Source organism: Thalassophryne amazonica, chromosome 6 (genome assembly GCF_902500255.1).
Source record: "Thalassophryne amazonica chromosome 6, fThaAma1.1, whole genome shotgun sequence".
NCBI lineage: Eukaryota > Metazoa > Chordata > Actinopteri > Batrachoidiformes > Batrachoididae > Thalassophryne > Thalassophryne amazonica.
In genome coordinates, this window is record NC_047108.1 from 90,549,417 (window position 1) to 90,568,708 (window position 19,292).

At 39.5% G+C, this 19,292-nt stretch overlaps 2 protein-coding genes across 3 annotated transcripts in view; both read right to left on the reverse strand.

Moving 5' to 3' along the window:
• Nucleotides 1–1,410, reverse strand: part of zgc:77375 (uncharacterized protein LOC402927 homolog) — a 31,222-nt gene extending 29,812 nt beyond the window's left edge. Inside the window, exon 1 of the mRNA XM_034172777.1 lies at nucleotides 1,221–1,410. Within this exon, the coding sequence (XP_034028668.1) occupies nucleotides 1,221–1,340 (120 nt within the window). The 5' untranslated portion in view covers nucleotides 1,341–1,410. The remainder of the gene's footprint in view (nucleotides 1–1,220) is intronic.
• A 1,165-nt stretch (nucleotides 1,411–2,575) lies between these two features.
• LOC117512630 (cellular nucleic acid-binding protein-like) overlaps nucleotides 2,576–19,292 on the reverse strand; it is a 30,760-nt gene continuing 14,043 nt past the window's right edge. For both annotated transcript variants that reach the window (XM_034172778.1, XM_034172779.1), the window contains exons 4-5: nucleotides 17,857–18,055; nucleotides 2,576–3,844 (exon numbers count right to left, since the gene is read on the reverse strand). In XM_034172778.1, coding sequence (XP_034028669.1) covers nucleotides 3,625–3,844; nucleotides 17,857–18,055 — 419 coding nt within the window. In that variant the 3' untranslated portion in view covers nucleotides 2,576–3,624. The remainder of the gene's footprint in view (nucleotides 3,845–17,856; nucleotides 18,056–19,292) is intronic.

The window sequence follows — 19,292 nt, forward strand, 5'->3', positions numbered from 1 at the left end:
AAAAGCACGCGCACAAGAAAATAAGATATAAAGGAGAAATTTAAAGGCAGGTTAAACAACCATAATTGAATCAGCTCTTCCTTGGACCATGTCAGTAAATGTTCAAACTTCTCCTTTTGCAAACACCTTGCAGACAAGGCTGCCCATACAACCGCCGCCTTCCTCTGTCGGGTTTCAGAGGTAATAACTAATGGACAGGCTGGTCTGTTTAATATCGTCACTAGGCATGTTAAAAGATGCCAACGTGGCTCAAAATTGGGGGCTCGCTGATCTTCACCTATACCTATCGAAACATTTCTGTGCTGAAAACAGTTTTTATAGTTAATAACAGAAATTTAGCAGACCCACTTGCTGGCTGATTCCAATAATCACTTGCTCTTTTAATCACAGGAATGGTATTAGTGGCAGAGGTATTTTATCATTTCCTTCATTTGAGGAATGTGTTACTGCTGCAGCAATCAACAGAAAAGCATCACATATTGGATATACATGTAAGTTGCACAAATGAAAATAGCCAACTACTTGGCTCTTAAATTATTCACTTCTGTAATATGTCAGTACAAAATACCAAACTTATGTGGCTTCTGGAAGACAGTCCTGTGTTTCCAAATCTACATCTAGTGGGTAAGGGTTTGGGTTTTTTTTTTTTTTACTTCGTGATTAGACCACTGTTTGTCTGTCTCTCAAATGCTAACAAACTTTTCTTTGCAAGCTTGATTCATACCACTTACTATATTTAACTTTTGTAGTGTTGCTGTTGAAATAAGCAATCTAAAGACACGTGTAAGCCTGTATTTGCAGCGATTAACCAATAATTGCTTAAAACCTGTTTGGTTTTAGAAAATGTACAAAAAAAAAAAAAAAAAGCAAACAAAAACACAATGAGACTGTCCCTTTGACACAAATCCACACGCACTGCAGTCACATAGGGGGCTGTTGCGTGGTGGCGACACAGCACACCGACACGCCAAATAACGCACACAGGCAGCTCGTTTATATCCATCACACGTTAGCGTCATAGCTACATATACGTTTATGTAAAGGCTGTTTCCTCCAGTGACCGTGTTGCGGGGACAATGTTTTCTCTCCCCCCTGAGAGCTAACAGCTGAGCCTAGAGATTTCATGCAGTGTTGGCTCGACACGCCGACACAACACATGAAACATTGAACGCATCGTTGCTGCATCGTTTGACTGAGGGGAGACGCTACTCCAACCGTACCTTGCTGCTAGAAAGAGTTCCGTACAACCCGCACCGAGAACCGACAATCGCAGCTTTTCGTCTGGCTCGACGGTTACTGGGAGAACACAGGCACCGAAAAAACCACTGGAGCACCTTCATCTTGTCTAAGCGAACAAAACTAAAACTAAACTAAAAGCACGGACCCTGAACGTACCACGAACCGCTTCACTCTGGCCGGAGGCACGCGCTCGCGGACTGCTCGGCTTTGTTTTCCTACACGCTCCGCCCTGAATTCAGGCCTTTCCTCCTCATAATTTGACTGGGTAATGTTAAATAACGTCATTAGGAGGCGTGTCCCCCTCAAGCACCGAGAAAGGGAGCTACCATTTTAGACAGAGCGGTACCGCGTGCCGCGACGCAGCGGTCTGCTCAGTGTGGTGCGATACCATTTCTTTTAAAAATGCAGCGTTTTGGATACTCACCCATGGAAAACCATTAGCGCAAAATTTAATGATTAAAATTTCGTGATTAATAAATGTTACATGTATTGGTCACTGAAGTGGTCAGCAGAGGAGCTCTGCGAAATTTCTCCCCCTAGGATTTTAATTTTTTTTTTTTAAGTTGTAATATTATGGTTTATTTGCAACAATAAGTTACTAAAGGTAATTAGATTATGCAATAAACAAATAGTTTGGAGGGGTGGCAGTGGCATCCCTATGGTGACAGTCAGCACCCACTGCCACTTACACGCATCAAAACTATAATGGAAAATAAAACCTATTTCAAAACTTTTAGCAAGTTTCTATTGTACTGGCACTAACAGCAAGTTTCCAGCAGGTGGCGATACTGCTCCATTCCAAGAACCTTGTGTAACAACCAACTTGGTGCATGCAGATTACCCAATTTCCTTGTCAGAGCAGGGTATGTAGAATAAAGTCTATGCATGCACATTTGCACTGATACTCACTTTAAACAAGCTACACTGTACTTCTGAGATTAAGGATAGTAAAACAGAATGAAACGGGTTATTGACCAACAACTTGCATTAGTCTATTTTAAATCAGCATTTTGTGGAGTTTACGTAACCAGGAATACTCTATTCCATGTGTGAAATTCTCGCTGACATAAGCAACGTTCATCTACAGAATATGCTCATAATGCTGCTGTTACACCTTCACAAAGGACCTGCCTATCTTAGGAAATAAAGGTAATTTAGCAAAGTCAATTTCAGCATTAAAGATGGTCATGTTTAAGACACAGGGCTTAAAAATCAGGCACTTTTCAACTCACCTCAAACAACCGGGGTTCAACCATGACATGTTGTGCATCAACATACCAAAATGACATTCTCTAATATGTACGTACTTATATCAAAGAAATGAAACAAAGGTTCCTCCCCGTGCTCCTCCAGCTTTATTGACAGTTTAAATTTACATTTCTATTTTCTAGGACTCCAGTTGCACTTTCCTTCTGACTTAAAAACTGAGTACAAGCAAAAGGTATTTATACAGTAGTCTAAGTGATATTGTACAAAAATAACATTTTGATTTTCTGTGAAAAGATTCTTTTCCAAATATCTCCCAATTCTGCTGTTCTGACAACTTTTCTTGATCTTAATTTTTTGCCAAGATTTAAAGAAAAAAAATCCAAAGTAATTTTCAAAAGAAACATTTACCTTGGTCTACCAAGTGTTATTTAATTGTAAACAGGATTCTATAAAATAATTAATTCCTCATAATACCTCCAAAAACTTATATCTCAGCAAAAACATGTAGTTGTTACTGCCCATCTAGCTGCTTGAAGGGCTGAAATGCATCCTTGTTGTTAACTGTCCATGTCAAGCGCTCTTGACCAACTCGTATCCCGCTAAAAACAAACCAAAAGACCCATACACGGAAGTTCAGGTTTCTGTTGATGAAGGCTCTCAGTCACCCAAGTAGGAGACATCTAGAAGTTTACTCTACAGCAACCAGACTTCTTGTTTGCCTTCAAGGTATTTCGCCACTCATCCAAGTGAGTTCATCAGCTTTAAAATGAAGAAAAAACAACAAGGAAAGAGGTCACTGTAGAGGAAACCTCTAGGTTTCCACTTAACTCCTGTCTGTCTCACATTACTGAGACTCACTTCCACAACCTCTGAGGTCCTGTATTTCCTGTATGTATTTCCATGTTTAGTCCCATTCAATCATCTCTGCTCACCAGTGGCTTGGAAAGGGGGGTTCTTTAACAAAGCATTATACGTAACACTGCTACCAAACTAAAACATTTTTTGTATTGAATGCAGAAAGATTTGTCACCCCTTTCATTGTATTACGTGTTGAGAGGCTCACTGGCCTGGGACTAGCCTCTGTCAGCCAAAGCTTGGCCAGTGAAGAGGATTTAGAGAAAATAATACAACCAACCATCAATCTGGAAAAAAAGGAGGGGCAGCAGAGGGCACTGATTATGCAGTGGCTACAATGGTGCACTCTTTTGCCAGGTGGCCTGACTGTCCACAGTGGCGGCAGGTAGTCTCACAATCCTTCGCCGCTTGGCTAGACTCTCCGCTGCTTTTGCAGTTACTCTCGCAATCTCTTGCCAGGTGGCCTGGCCTTTTGCAGTAGTAGCAGTTGGCCTCACTGGCTCTACTGCACTGCACAGCAACGTGACCAATCTCACCACACCTTGAGGAGACACAAGTTAAATTTCTGGGATTACTTGTAAACAAGTATGTCTACTTACATCAAAGTGCACAGCAGAAATATAAAGCAGCAACACACAAAGCTATTGTAAATGTTTTAAACAAAGCATTCAAAACCACGTCAGACCCTCCAGAAACTTACAATGCCAGGATTTCAACAATCCAAAGAATTCAACCAACCTACATGCAATTCTTTCAATGAATTGTTGAAATCCTGGCATTGCAAATTTCTGGAGGGTTTGCAATTTCTTATATAATTTAAGAAATTCCAGTTTCCAGAAATTACACTTTTATCCTCTTCAGACATGTAGGAAAATCCCAGGGGCCTGTTGCTCTGTCAACCAGTTTATAAGAGCTTTGGCTAAACCAGCTGAACAGTTCAAACTGTAGAAACAAAATCCAATTACACAGTAATTAATCATGGGGCCAGATTGCAGAAATAAACAAAAATACAGAGCACTCAGCCACCTCAATCTAGAGTGACACTACACAGTATTTGCATAGGTACATGCATAATTTATCGTGGAGGAAAAGAAACACAGAATGACAGCAATATTTCTGTGATATTGTAACACTAAGAAACAAACATAGTTTTTCACAGTTTGGAGAAAAAATATTGTGGTTTTAAAAAGGACTGTCAAAATTTAGTGACATCTAGTGTTGAGGTTTCAAGTTGCAAGCAAACCAACAACATGACCTTACCACCCTCTTTCCAAGTGTGTGCTTGTTTGCAAATAAGTTATTGGAAGATAAGACACCCACAGCTTGTGAAAGAGGCTGAATGTTAGTGTTAGAATGTTAACCAGACTGAGGTAGCGCCACCCTACCTAACTGACCTAATGACACCCTATGTACCAGCCCATGTTCTGTGATCTCGGGACTACTTTGTGTCCCTAAGGTTATACAGTAGTGTTCAGAATAATAGTGGTGCTATGTGACTAAAAAGATTTATCCAGGTTTTGAGTATATTTCTTATTGTTACATGGGAAACAAGGTATCAGTAGATTCTCACAAATCCAACAAGACCAAGCATTCATGATATGCACACTTTTAAGGCTATGAAATTGGGCTATTAGTAAAAAAAAAGTAGAAAAGGGGGTGTTCACAATAATAGCAGCATCTGCTGTTGACGCTACAAACTCAAAATTATGTTCAAACTGCTTTTTTAGCAATTCTGTGAATCCTAAGCTAGTATTTAGCTGTATAACCACAGTTTTTCATGATTTCTTCACATCTGTGAGGCATTAATTTTGTTGGTTTGGAACCAAGATTTTGCTTGTTTACTAGTGTGCTTGGGGTCATTGTGTTGTTGAAACATCCATTTCAAGGACATGTCCTCTTCAGCATAAGGCAACATGACCTCTTCACAGTGGTGGGCACAGATAACCAAAAAATTAACTTTGATAACAGATAAGATAACTGAAAAGTTATCTTTGATAAAGATAAACCACCTAAAAATGTATCGGAAGTTACAGATAATCGATAACCGATAAATTCCGGTGTTGTCTCTGGTACATTTGCAATTACTAAGAAGCTGAAATTAATTTTTAATACGATCACTTTTGAAAGCATCAAAAGCGACAAAAAGACCCAAAGAATGAGCCAGAATGTTTGACTATGCTGCCCCATGTAGAACACAGCACAGAGGAATCCTGAGAGCACCCACAAAATCAGCTCTCTACTAATCATAATCATCATTTTTCTTTCAACATTCTGCCCCTGCTGGAAGCGCTTGTTTATTACAACGCTCCCAGCACAGAGGCACCCAGAGAGCAGCCATAATCTATATCTATAATCTATTAATTACAACGCTCCGGTCAGGCGGAGGTCTTGAAAAATAAAGTCATACTAACTTATGGTTTTGTGAAAATACTGAGAATAACTCCATTAATGTCAAGTCTGTCATCTGTACAAAGTTAAAATATAACATATCTTTTAATGTTGAATAAGGCACTAATTCTGAGGTTTTGTAACAAACAGACCGCAAAGCATTCTGGGTAAAAGTGCCTCTGCTAAACACTGATTGGTTCAGTCATTCATTATGCAAACCAACACATTAATGTGATGTGTTGGTTTAAAGATAAATGTGATTTTGTAAAATATTCCATTTTATTTGTAAAAACAGGCATTTTTACAGAGCCCTGGAAGTGTCATCGCAAAATGTTTTGCATGTGGAGAGAATGTGCGCATGTTTTATTAATGCAGTGCACGTTTGATGATGTGTGCATGTTTTAAAACTTTTGATGTTGTAAAACGTGCACTCAATATTAGTAAGTAAGTAAATTTATGTATATAGTGCCTTTCACAGACATAAGTCACAACGCACTTCACAGGTTAAAATGCAATAATAAATAATGAAAACAGATAAAACAAAGGACAAGGTTAACAATTGGTCAGTTCTGAAAAGCCTTATCTTGACATATAAATGTTGGCTTTACATTGTGCGTGTTTTGGCCATTTTTCAGATTTTTCATTCGTGCGAGAATTTTTTGGACCGAGTTTCAGGTTAATCGCGCGTCCTGCATCGTGTAGTGGAGTAACAAGCTTTAACATCTCACGACCACCTCCTGCTGCTGAAGAGCTTCATGCATCAAACCGCAGAGCTGTCTTGTAATGTTTTTTTTGTTGTTGTTTTGTTTTTAAACTTAATTTGTAGAAAGAAAGAAAGAAAAAAAAAAAAAAAGAAAAAAAAGTTGATTTGACCATCTGATATAACCGGGTTAAAATAAATAGAACACTGCCATCTACTGGTACTCAGACACTTAGTACTTCTTGGGGCGAATACTGCCATGAACACTACTGGCCAGTAGATGGCAGTAGCGGCATTGAAAACTTGCCAAACAAAATTCCAGATAATCCGTGTCTGCTACATTTAACTTTTAAGATGCGTGGAATTTAACAAACACAAATACACTAACGTCTATAAACCCAGAATATATTTACGAGTTTTATGCACTAGAGTTTAATGCTGTTATCCGTGGAGCCTGAACACAGTGTCTGAAATGCATTTGTCCTGTCATGAACGTCTGAGATTACCCTATGCTACCCATAATGCATTGCTGCCTGGCACAGCATGTGCTCACAAAACCTTAAAAATTAGCACATTACTTTAAAACAAAAACATATATCTGATATTTTCACTTTATAAAGCTTCAGACATGACAGTAATTTTAACTAACTTGTCCAAAATGAGTAGGTTAAAATTTGAACCATAAGTTAAAAATGTATGCCTCTGGATGACTTGGTGATATTGCGATTATATCAGTATGGCGTTAAAGGAATTTTTTTTTTTTGGTCTCCAGTTCTTTGCTTACAGAGAATAGAACAACATACCTGTTAGGAAACTTTCAAAAGGTAGGTCTCAACTGCTTTAATGGTTTTAAAAATGTTTTTCACTGTTCAGCTTAGTTTACTACGTTATCGGTCTAAAAGTTATCGGACGGCAATTCATCGGAAGATAATTAGTCCGATGATGGTATTTAAATTTATATTTTATTTTAGATAATGAAAACATTATCTTCGATAATTATCTGTTATCGGAAGTGTGCCCACCACTGCCTCTTCAAGTATTTTGACATATCCAAACTGATCCATGATACCTGGTATGCGATATATAGGCCCAACACCATAGTAGGAGAAACATGCCCATATCATGACGCTTGCTTCACTGTGAACTGTGGCTTGAATTCAGTTTGGGGGTCATCTCACAAACTGTCTGCGGCCCTTGGACCCAAAAAGAACAATTTTACTCTCATCAGTCCACAAAATATTCCTCCATTTCTCTTTAGGCCAGTTGATGTGTTCTTTGGCAAATTGTAACCTCTTCTGCACATCTTTTATTTAACAGAGGGACTTTGCGGGGGGATTCTTGCAAATAAATTAGCTTCACACAGGCACCTTCTAACTGTCACAGCACTTACAGGTAACTCCAGACTGTCTTTGATCATCCTGGAGCTGATCAATGGGTGAGCCTTTGCCATTCTGGTTATTCTTCTATCCATTTTGATGGTTGTTTTCCATTTTCTTCCACGCATCTCTGTTTTTTTGTCCATTTTAAAGCATTGGGGATCATTGTAGATGAACAGCCTATAATTTTTTGCACCTGTGTATAAGTTTTCCCCTTTCCAATCAACTTTTTATTCAAACTACGCTGTTTTTCTGAACAATGTCTAACGTCCCATTTTCCTCAGGCTTTCAAAGAGAAAAGCATGTTCAACAGGTGCTGGTTTCATCCTTAAATAGGGGAGACCTGATTCACACCTGTTTGTTTCACAAAAATGACAAACTCACTGACTGAATGCCACACTATTGTTGTGAACACCCCCTTTTCTACTTTTCTTTACTAATAGCCCAATTTCATAGCCTTAAGAGTGTGCATATCATGAATGCTGGGTCTTGTTGGATTTGTGAGAATCTACCGGTACCTTGTTTCCCCATGTAACAATAAGAAATATACTCAAAACCTGGATTAATCTTTTTAGTCACATAGCACTACTATTATGCTGAACACTACTGTGTGTGTGTGTGTATATTTTATATATAAAAATCGATTCACGTCCAAATCACAATTCTTATTATTTTTAAAACATTTTCTTGCTTACTCGCTGCGTGTACTGTTTGTCAGGCAACAGCTTCCGTACTACAGTGTCCCCGCAGGCTTCAAACACTCGTGCCTGCTGAATTAGCTCTTTGTCTGCCATGCTAAGCTAATTCAGCAGGCACCGTCTTTGCTGAAGGCAAATGTTTGGGCGCATTTTGGATTTTATTATTTGCTGCGTAAGGAGGAGCTTGACATGACTTATGTAGTGTGCAAAATCTGCAAAATGAAAGTCAAGTACTTCGGAAACACTTCAAATCCGCAAGCGCACATGCTACGCCATCACCCGGAGCTAAAAGAGGGGAGCAGCGGTATCTGCCGACTACTGATCAGCGCTTCACTAAACTGCCAGCCAACTCCGAACGAGCAAAGCAGATAAGTAAATTTACATCTAGAATCACCTGATTAACCTTGTAAAGCTGCATTTTCTTAAACATTTTTTAAGTAATATAACTATTTCTCAGAGCTCTTTGAATCGAAAATCGATTCTGAATCGAATCGTCACCCCAAGAATCACAATCGAATCGTGAGTTGTTGAACGATTCACATCCCTATATATATATATATATATATATATATATATATATATATATATATATATATATATATATATATAAAAACACAACCCCTGGCAAAAATTATGGAATCACCAGCCTAGGAGGATGTTCATTCAGTTGTTTAATTTTGTAGAAAAAAAAAAAAAAGCAGATCACAGACATGACACAAAACTAAAGTCATTTCAAATGGCAACTTTCTGGCTTTAAGAAACACTATAAGAAATCAGGAAAAAAAAAATTGTGGCAGTCAATAACGGTTACTTTTTTTAGACCAAGCAGAGGGAAAAAAATATGGACTCACTCAATTCTGAGGAATAAATTATGGAATCACCCTGTAAGTTTTCATCCCCAAAACTAACACCTGCATCAAATCAGATCTGCTCATTAGTCTGCATCTAAAAAGGAGTGATCACACCTTGAAGAGCTGTTGCACCAAGTGGACTGACATGAATTATAGCTCCAACACGAGAGATGTCAATTGAAACAAAGGAGAGGATTATCAAACTCTTAAAAGAGGGTAAATCATCACGCAATGTTGCAAAAGATGTTGGTTGTTCACAGTCAACTGTGTCTAAACTCTGGACCAAATACAAACAACATGGGAAGGTTGTTAAAAGCAAACATACTTGTAGACCAAGGAAGACATCAAAGCGTCAAGACAGAAAACTTAAAGCAATATGTCTCAAAAATCGAAAATGCACAACAAAACAAATGAGGAATGAATGGGAGGAAACTGCAGTCAACGTCTGTGACCGAACTGTAAGAAACCGCCTAAAGGAAATGGGATTTGCATACAGAAAAGCTAAACGAAAGCCATCATTAACACCTAAACAGAAAAAAACATGGTTACAATGGGCTAAGGAAAAGCAATCGTGGACCGTGGGATTAAAGTCATATTCAGTGATGAATCTCGAATCTGCATTGGGCAAGGTGATGATGCTGCAACTTTTGTTTGGTGCCGTTCCAATGAGATTTATAAAGATGACTGCCTGAAGAGAACATGTACATTTCCACAGTCATTGATGATATGGGGCTGCATGTCAGGTAAAGGCACTGGGGAGATGGCTGTCATTACATCACCAATAAATGCACAAGTTTACATTGATATTTTGGACACTTTTCTTATCCCATCAATTGAAAGGATGTTTGGGGATGATGAAATCATTTTTCAAGATGATAATGCATCTTGCCATAGAGCAAAAACTGTGAAAACATTCCTTGCAAAAAGACACATAGGGTCAATGTCATGGCCTGCAAATAGTCCGGATCTTAATCCAATTGAAAATCTTTGATGGAAGTTGAAGAAAATGGTCCATGACAAGGCTCCAACCTGCAAAGCTGATCTGGCAACAGCAATCAGAGAAAGTTGGAGCCAGATTGATGAAGAGTACTGTTTGTCACTCATTAAGCCCATGACTCAGAGACTGCAAGCTGTTATAAAAGTCAGAGGTGGTGCAACAAAATACTAGTGATGTGTTGGAGCGTTGTTTTTCATGATTCCATTTTTTTTTTCCTCAGAATTGAGTGATTCCATATTTTTTTTCCCCTCTGCTTGGTCTAAAAAAGTAACAGTTACTGACTGCCACAATTTTTTTCCTGATTTCATATAGTGTTTCTTAAAGCCAGAAAGTTGCCATTTGAAATTACTCATGTCTGTGATCTGCTTTTTTTCTACAAAATTAAACAACTGAATGAACATCCTCCAAGGCCGGTGATTCCATAATTTTTGCCAGGAGTTTTATATATATATATATTCCCCCCCCCCCCCATTCAGCAGGCTCTCTTTTCTCTCTATCCAAGGCACTGACAAGCACTTTAACGGGCAGTGGCCCTTGCACCTGAGCTGCTACAAGTGGTAATGCTGTTAGCATACAACATTAAATCCGACCAGTTTCACTTCAGAGGTGTCTGATTGGTTAGGATGTTTCGAATATTTTATGACAAACACCTGGAATAATCTGACTTGTGGCACAGTGAAACATCCAAATGGACTATTGCAAAGTGAACCCAATAAGTTCAGTTCCCTGATGTTCTTATGGTCTCTTCTATGCAGATAAGGTGAAATTAAATTGTCTATTTTATTATAATTACTGCAGTATTCTGTATGATACTATGGATATTCTTCTTTTTTTTTTTGTCTGACTTTTACGCATGAAAAGCAGTTCTTTTTGGGGCCAGGAACAAATTTATCCATTTTACATTACTTCTTATGGGGAAAATTGTTTTTGGTTTAAAAACATTTAGGAACCAATTAAGTTCTTCCACTGTACTGTAATTCAGGGACACGCAGGGACAACAGTTTTCTTGCAGATAAAGAGTCTGATTGCAGATGGGGGGGGGGGGCAGACAGGGAAAAAAGGGTCCAAGTTTGACAAGTTAAATGGTAGTGCAAAAGTGGGATTTATTTATTTTTGCATTTATTTTTTAAACATGGATGACTGCAGCTCATGAATGGATGAAGGACGCTGCTGCGCCAACTCCTCTTACAAACCCAGGCGTTTTAAACAATCTCGTATTTGGAATCAGTCCTTAGACATTACGGGATTTTAAATCTACAAGTCACGTGAAGCTCCTGAACAATTTTGCAGCAACTGGATATTAAATCTGTTCTTTCACAGAGGCAAGGACGACACTCACCCCAGCCCTTTCTCTATGGAGCTAAATCCAGGCCAAAAGTTTTGTAATCTGAAAATAAAAGATTGAAAAAATTAATTTTGAAACTGAAAACTCAAATGTTTGTTCTTAAGATATATATTTTTCAGTTTAAATAAATTTTTGATTCAGCTCTAATTATTTTGATCAAATACGAGGTCTATTAGATAAGAAACCAACACTTTTTTTTTTAACTATATGGATTTGAATGACGTGCGATTGCGCCAATCATGCTTGAACCCTCGTGAGCATGCGTGAGTTTTTTCACGAGTGTCGGTGACGTCATTTCCCTGTGGGCAGGCCTTGAGTGAGATGTGGTTCTGCCCTCTCAGCTGAATTCCTTTGTTTCACACGCTGCTCGAAACGGCGCGCGTTGCTTTATCAAAATTTTTTCTGGACCTGTGAGGAATATCCGAGTGGACACTATTCGATAAATTTAGCTGGTTTTCGGTGAAAAGTTTAACGGCTGATGAGAGATTATGGGGTGTTTCTGTCGCTGTAAGGACTTCCCACGGAGCAGGACGTCGCGCAGCGCTTCCAGGCACCGTCGTCGGCCTGTTTCGACCTGAAAACAACCTAATTTAAGGCTTAATTCACCCAGGATGTCGTGAGAGAACAGAGAAGATTCAGAAGAGGCCGGCATGAGGACTTTATGCGGACATTCCACTGTTTAAGGACATTTTGTAATGAAAGACGTGCGCGCAAATTCGCCGAGTCGTTTCCGTGTCGTTTCAGGCGGCTTTTGATGGCTTTTAACAAGTGAGTAACTGAGAAATTGTTTAACAGCTTGGGCATTTTCCAACTTGCCCGTTAAGGTTTCCAATGGAGGTGTTTTTCCTGTCGCGACCCCCCGCGGTCGGGTCCGGCCCGACATGCGACTCTGCCCGCACGTTCTTTCATTACAAAATGTCCGTTAATGGAATGTCCGAATAAACTCCTCATGCCGACTTCTTCTGAAAGTTCTGTTCTCTGACGACTTACTGGGTCAACAGAGCCTGAAATGTGGAAGCTTTCAACTTGAAACGGCGAGACGCAGCCGCCTCGAAGCGCAGATCGCCGTCAGGCGCTATGGGCCGTCCTTAAAGCGACACTACCAGACCAAAATCTCTCATCAGCCGTTAAAATTTTTACCGAAAACCAGCTGAATTTATCGAATGGTGTCCACTCAATTGTGCCTTACAGTTTTTGAAAAAAATTTTTATCAAACAAAGCAGCAGTCTCTGAGCCATTCCTAAACAAAGAAAAAATGACGAGAGGGTGGGTGACTCCTCACTCAAAGACTACCCACAGGCGAATGACGTAATCGACAGGCGTGAAAAAACTCTCACATGCCCACAAGGATTCAAGCATGTCTTGTGTAATCACACGTGATTCAAATCCATATGGTTTTTGAAAAAAATAATAAGGTCGTATACTTTTCTAACAGACCTCGTAATTTATTTTCATTCATATTTCTTTTTTTACCTTTGGATCTTTTTTTCCCCCACTTTCAGATCTTATTTTTTCAGTTTCAAACTTTTGGCCCTGTTCTGGCATGTGAGGGCGTGGCTTCGATTGAGAGCGGCGCGGAATTGTGAGTGACAGCAGAGCAATCAGTCCTCACATGATGTTGCTTTCAGGAAATGTGGGTACTTTGATAATGACTCTGCTCCCGTCTCCATCGTGGATTACTACGTGGCTGGCGCATGAAAGAAAATAGAGAGAATGAAAGGTTATTACGAGGATTTAAACCCTCGAGATAAAGCTGTTTATTGTGATCGATGTGTAGCAGTTGGTTCAGTGGATCCGTATGTGGTACCGGATAGTGAATTTAATGACGATGTAACAAAGTGGCCGGCAGTTTCCCAGCGTAAACTTAGTATGACCAGAACCAAGCAGACCGCCCGTAAATCCAAAGCCAAAGCCAGAAGAGTGCTCTGGCTACCGGAAGTGTTTAGAAGCCTCACCGTTACAGGCCCGGCACTGAGGTACTGAGAGAGATCCACCGCTACCAGAAATCCGCCGAGCTGCTGATCTGGCAACCAGGTCAGCCTCGCTGGCCTCCTGCAGAGCATCCCAGCGGAGCTCTGAAAGCAAAGGTCGGTGCTGGAAGTCCTGAGCAATTTCTCTCAACAGGTGCTGGAAGGGCAGCTTGTGGATCAGCAGCTCGGTGGATTTCTGGTAGCGGCGGAGTGCCACAGTGCCGGGCCTGTAACGGTGAGGCTTCTTCACACTGCCAGAGCGCTCTTCCGAGCGGCTTTGGATTTATGGGCGGTCTGCTTGGTTCTGGCCATATTAAAGCTTCCTTCAGATCTGCTGAGCCAGGTCTCTGTGTCACTTAGAAAGTTCGTAACACTCCTCTGCATGATGCACAATAACTGCTGGCAGCCTATAAAATGAGCGACCTGCCTCATTTTCATGCAGCAATGCTGTGCTGCGTTCACGGTCTTGTGTCGATTTGGGATACATCGTTTTTTGTTTTTTTGTTAGGTATAGGTGTTAAACTTTACAATCTTGCATATTTTCCAGTTTTTAAACATCAAAAATGACCAAGAGTGGTCTAGAATTACTTGTAATAGACATCTTTGTCCTTAGCATCACTTTATTTACAGGTATCAAGACAGTGGAAAGAAAGTGTGAAGTCATTATCAAAGTACCCACATTTCCTGAAAGCAACATCATCTGAGGACTGATTGCTCTGCTGTCACTCACAATTCCACACCCCTCTCAATCGAAGCCACGCCCTCCCACACCAGAACGGGGCCAAAAGTTTGAAACTGGAAAAATAAGATATGAAAGTGGAAAAAAAGATCTGAAGGTGAAAAAAAGAAATATGAATGAAAATAAAAATTTATTTAAACTGAAAAATATGTATCTTACACTTACTTTTATTTTGATAATACTTTTTAATTGATTATACAATTCAAGAACAACACTGAACACTGAAATTTTCAGTTTCAAAATTTATTTTTTCAATCTTTTTTTATTTTCAGATAAAACGTCTGGCCTGGATTTAGCTCCATATTTCTCAGGGCATGCACAAACATTCAACCCTCCCCCCCCCCCCCCCCCCCCCCAAAAAAAATCCCAGTGATGGGGCCCTGGCTTTTTTTTTTTTTTTTTTTTGAGAACAGACTTACACGGTAGTGGAAGGGTTGTGATCTGAAATCTTACCACTAGATGCCGAGAATTATGTCAGGCTGCATTAACAGGGATTAAAGCAAAATAAATAAATAGCCCCCTTTTATCCAGCCTAAGTCATAAGCTGTTCACGATCTACCTTTTCATAATACCGTTTAGTCAGATGTGCCATCAGCTCCTACACGCCAATATAAAACATGGAAGCAGCCGAGAAAAAGGTGGACAGTGAGTGTTAACTTCTCCTGTCAAACAAGATTATATTCAAGTCAACCTACCGCCCCACAAGTAGCTATTGTTGCCATTTACTAACGCAGCCATCATGGTGTATGCAGAAAGGCTTTGACCTTCATTTGTCTTTTCTATAACTCCCCCCCACCCCCCCCAAATATATATATATATATATATATAAAATTGTAACGTTGAGGCTGCCACAGCTAGTGAGGAAATACAACATGCACTTTGGTGCAATTAATAAGTTAAACAAGAGTCATTTCTCATTCCCATTTTCTTGCTCATTTTAGTCATAAGAACCATATTTTTCCATACTGGCAAGTTGACAAAACTATAATACACAGTCTGTCACATGGATTAAAATACAGTGTTACTACTATTCCATAAAACCACATATTTGCATCAGACTGTTACTGTTTTCTCTACATTCATCTAAACATTTGACTTCAGCAATTTGTGTTTTTATAACTGACTGTCTTAACATTAACAAAAATAAAAACTGATACAAGCTGCACTTACTGTTCATTAAAGGAAAAGAAAACTCACTGATAATTTACAACTGGGTTGATAGACTATGATATTGAGCCCATACTAAAAGTTGCAGGCACGTGTGATCACTTATGTTAAAGTTAAGAGCATTTTTGTATGGCTGGTCTAAAGCCACCAGCTCTCTGCTATAACAGCAATGTGTGACATCACATGAGCACAGAGGTTCAACACTCCACCAGTGTCGCCATGCAGTATAGAAGGGGCAAAGATGTTAGAGGTCTCAAACTCGTAACAGAAAGGGCCAACAGGTGCAGGCTTTCTTTTCAACCACCCACTCCACCAGGTGATTTTACTGATTAACATCACTTTGAGCAGGTGGAATCAGTTAATCAGTGAAATCACCTGGTGGAGTGGGTGGTTGAAAAGAAAACCTGCACCCTTTTGGCCCTTTCCAGAACGGGTTTGAGACCTCTCTACAGTTAGAAAGATTGTTTTTAACTTAATTAAATACATACCGTAAATGCTGTTTTTGTGATGCACACGTCATCCGGCGCACGCACAGTGTCTTGCGGTGTCTGATCCGCTCCACACGCAGAACTGAGTTTTTTGTTTTCTTTGTGCATCATGAGATAATGCCATTGCGCAGCAAGGATCTCCTGGTGTCTGTGGTAAATGAGACGTTAAGGCACTGTGACGTTTTTAACTTGCAGCGCAAAGACAGGGACGCGGTGTGGAAGGACGGGGGAGAGAAAAGGCTGCGCTGACTAACGGGAGGCACAACTGCAGCGCAAAGTGCCAGAGGGACTTTTCTTCATCCACGACAAGGATTTAATTGTTGTTCAGACATCATTTTCTGCAGAACTTGTTTGTGAATCCACTACAACTAACAGGTATGACTTTATATTTATTGTGTGTGTGAATTTACGCCGCATGAGGACCGCAGCTTTCAGCCAATTGATGGACAGCATTAATTAACGTATATCGACTTGTGAGAAAGCCTGTAAAAATCCATAAATTAGCCACATCATTGTTTAAGCCGCAGTGATGAAAATATGTGGAAAAAAGTAGTCTTATAATCTGGAATTTACAATAGCTACCTTTCCGTGTCCATGCTTCTTCACAGCATTCCGCATGCGATCCGGGGGATTTTTTTATGATTAGTTAAAATTGTGTCAATGGTGGCATTTATGAAATTGTCTGATGGATGAATTCTGACTTTCAGAGGCAGATATTTCAGTTGTAAGGGCTCCTTATTTTCCATTTATACACGTCAATCAGTAGTTTATAGAACAGTTCATCTTCCCAGGTGTATTATCAGTGTATCAGAGTTTTCTTTGCCTTTAAGTTACTATCACTTTTGTTCTCAGGAACACTGATTTGGGTTTAAATTTGATTCTTATTCACTTATACAAATGGGAAGTGCAACAACACAAATTTTTCAGTCCACTGATGACTTCAGCATTTCTGGGATACTGATAATTTATGTGTCCCGAAAAAAAAAAAAAAAATACATTTTCCACATCAATATTTGATTTTTAGAACACGTTAAATGTTTATCAGATTTTCCTCCAGTTGGAGATTCCACGCCCATGAGTTCACAGTTAAATCTGTAATGGCGTCTCTTTGCTGCTGTGCGGATGAGTGGCAGCACGCTAACATTTATCCCTCAGTCTCAGATCAGGACGTGAAAACGTCAGACTTAATACTCACTGTAGTGTCTCAGAGACGTTCCCAAATGATTTTACAGATACAAACATTACAACATCAGCCCACAGACCAAATCTGACAAGGGCTAGGAAAACAAAAATAAACCTAGAACAGTCGCCACATAAGTAAATGCCTGTGCATAAATATTTTACATTCAATCTGTCCAGTCATAGGTTTTTAAAACCATGCAATTCATGCAGCTCCAGAAAAGAAAGTCGTAAAAAGTATTTAAATAACATGTAAGTGTAAAATTTCCATCTTGAGATTTTTGGTATTAATACATTTGGAGTTTATACAAGAAAAATGACATTTGCTTTTTTCTCTCTCTCTCTCTTTCTTAAGAAGCATGAGAAGTCATTTAGAAATAGAAATTCAAACTTTTCTGAGAAACACCCTCCCACCCATGTTAATTTTGACAGTGTATTAAAGTCAGATTTACTTGACTAAAAATTTTATAACAAAGATACACTATGGAAAGATATGGTTTGTAAAAAAAAAAATAAAAAAATTGCTGAATAGCGACTTCACCAAATTTATTTTAAATTCCTTTCACCGCAACTAAACCGAGTGACAAAGCGAGGACCCCCAGGGGGTTAAAGCAATAAGGGAAGATTCCAAAATAAGTCTAAAAGAGACACTTACCTGTAACATTTCACCTTATCACAAACCTTCTGGACATGGCCAAATGCACCACAGGAGTAGCACTTCTGCTCACTGGCATGGTCACACTCACGGGCCATGTGGCCAGCTTTGCCACAGTTGTAACAGAGCTGCTCTCTCTCCCTCTTGGGCTCCTTGCAATCCTTAGAAATATGGCCGATCTTGTGGCAGTTGTAGCAGGCTGAATCAGAAATAAATTTACATCATTTTTGGAATTTTTAAAAAATAATTTTCAAGGAAATCCCACTGTAATTCTTATTGCTCGGCCATCGTCTTCAGATGTATAGACTGTCTCTCCGGTTTGAGAGGTAAATCATTGGACAAATGAAATATGAGAATTACTGTTAATATACAAGCACTGTGTGAATGCACAGAGACCCAGCATTGATAGGAAGCTTAAAAAAAGTACAATTTTTAAAAAGCTTTGTTTGATCCTTAAGGATCAGTAATTTTGTCACTAATGCTTCATTTCTTGTTGCAGAGACCCTGAACTTTATTTTGATATCAAGCAAGCGCCAGAAAAAAAAAAAGCCAAGACTAACCCATAAAACAACAGAGAAAAATTATTCCTCTTGTGGGGGGTATCTGAAGGGTATGCCTCAGACTCTTGGGTCAACTGAAGAAAAACATCCGCTGAGAAATTCAGAACATTCCTCGGGAAAAGTTCCCCAAAGTGCTGGAGAACATGACAGCGCATTTGCAGGCAGTAATTGGACAACGTGGAGCCTACATCAAACATGTTGACTTAAAGAAAATGACACCTTATATCAAAATTTAAATTTTGGTGGCAATTTTGACATTAGCACAATAAACTCCAACCATTCAGCTTTCTATTCAGACATATCTAGTTAAAACAATATAAGTTATGACCAACGTCTTTGCAGATGAAAAGTTGTATTTTTTCTGGGACACCCTGTACATTAGCAGAAAGTGTGGTAAAGAGGCAGCCAATTGTTTTGAAATGGTAAGCAGAACATAATATATGTGCTGAAATTCATCTGCAGTTTTTGATGTAATCTTGAGTTCCCCAGTTTTCTTCTTTGTTATGGTTCAAGCTCATTGTGCAGCAGATTTAACACACCGTCATGAAAGACTAGTGCACATCGCTGTTTCAAAGAGCTTCCACATTGTCCGTTTATCCTTAGTTCTGTTTTTTGAGAGCCATCACAGAGGCAGCGGAATAAAAACCCGTCAACAAGCGCCTCAATGGCTGTGTCCTTTCTAAACAAACAACAGTATCAGGGTTCTCCCCAGGCAATGGAATAGCAGCACCATACTACTATACTGCTATCGCAGCACCGCTATGCTGAGTGGCGTAATCTCGCCATATTTTAGTGTGAGACATAGTGGGAATCTGACCGCGCATAAACCCATTTTCGTGGGTAAATTTCACACAAACAACTTCAGCGCTTTATTTT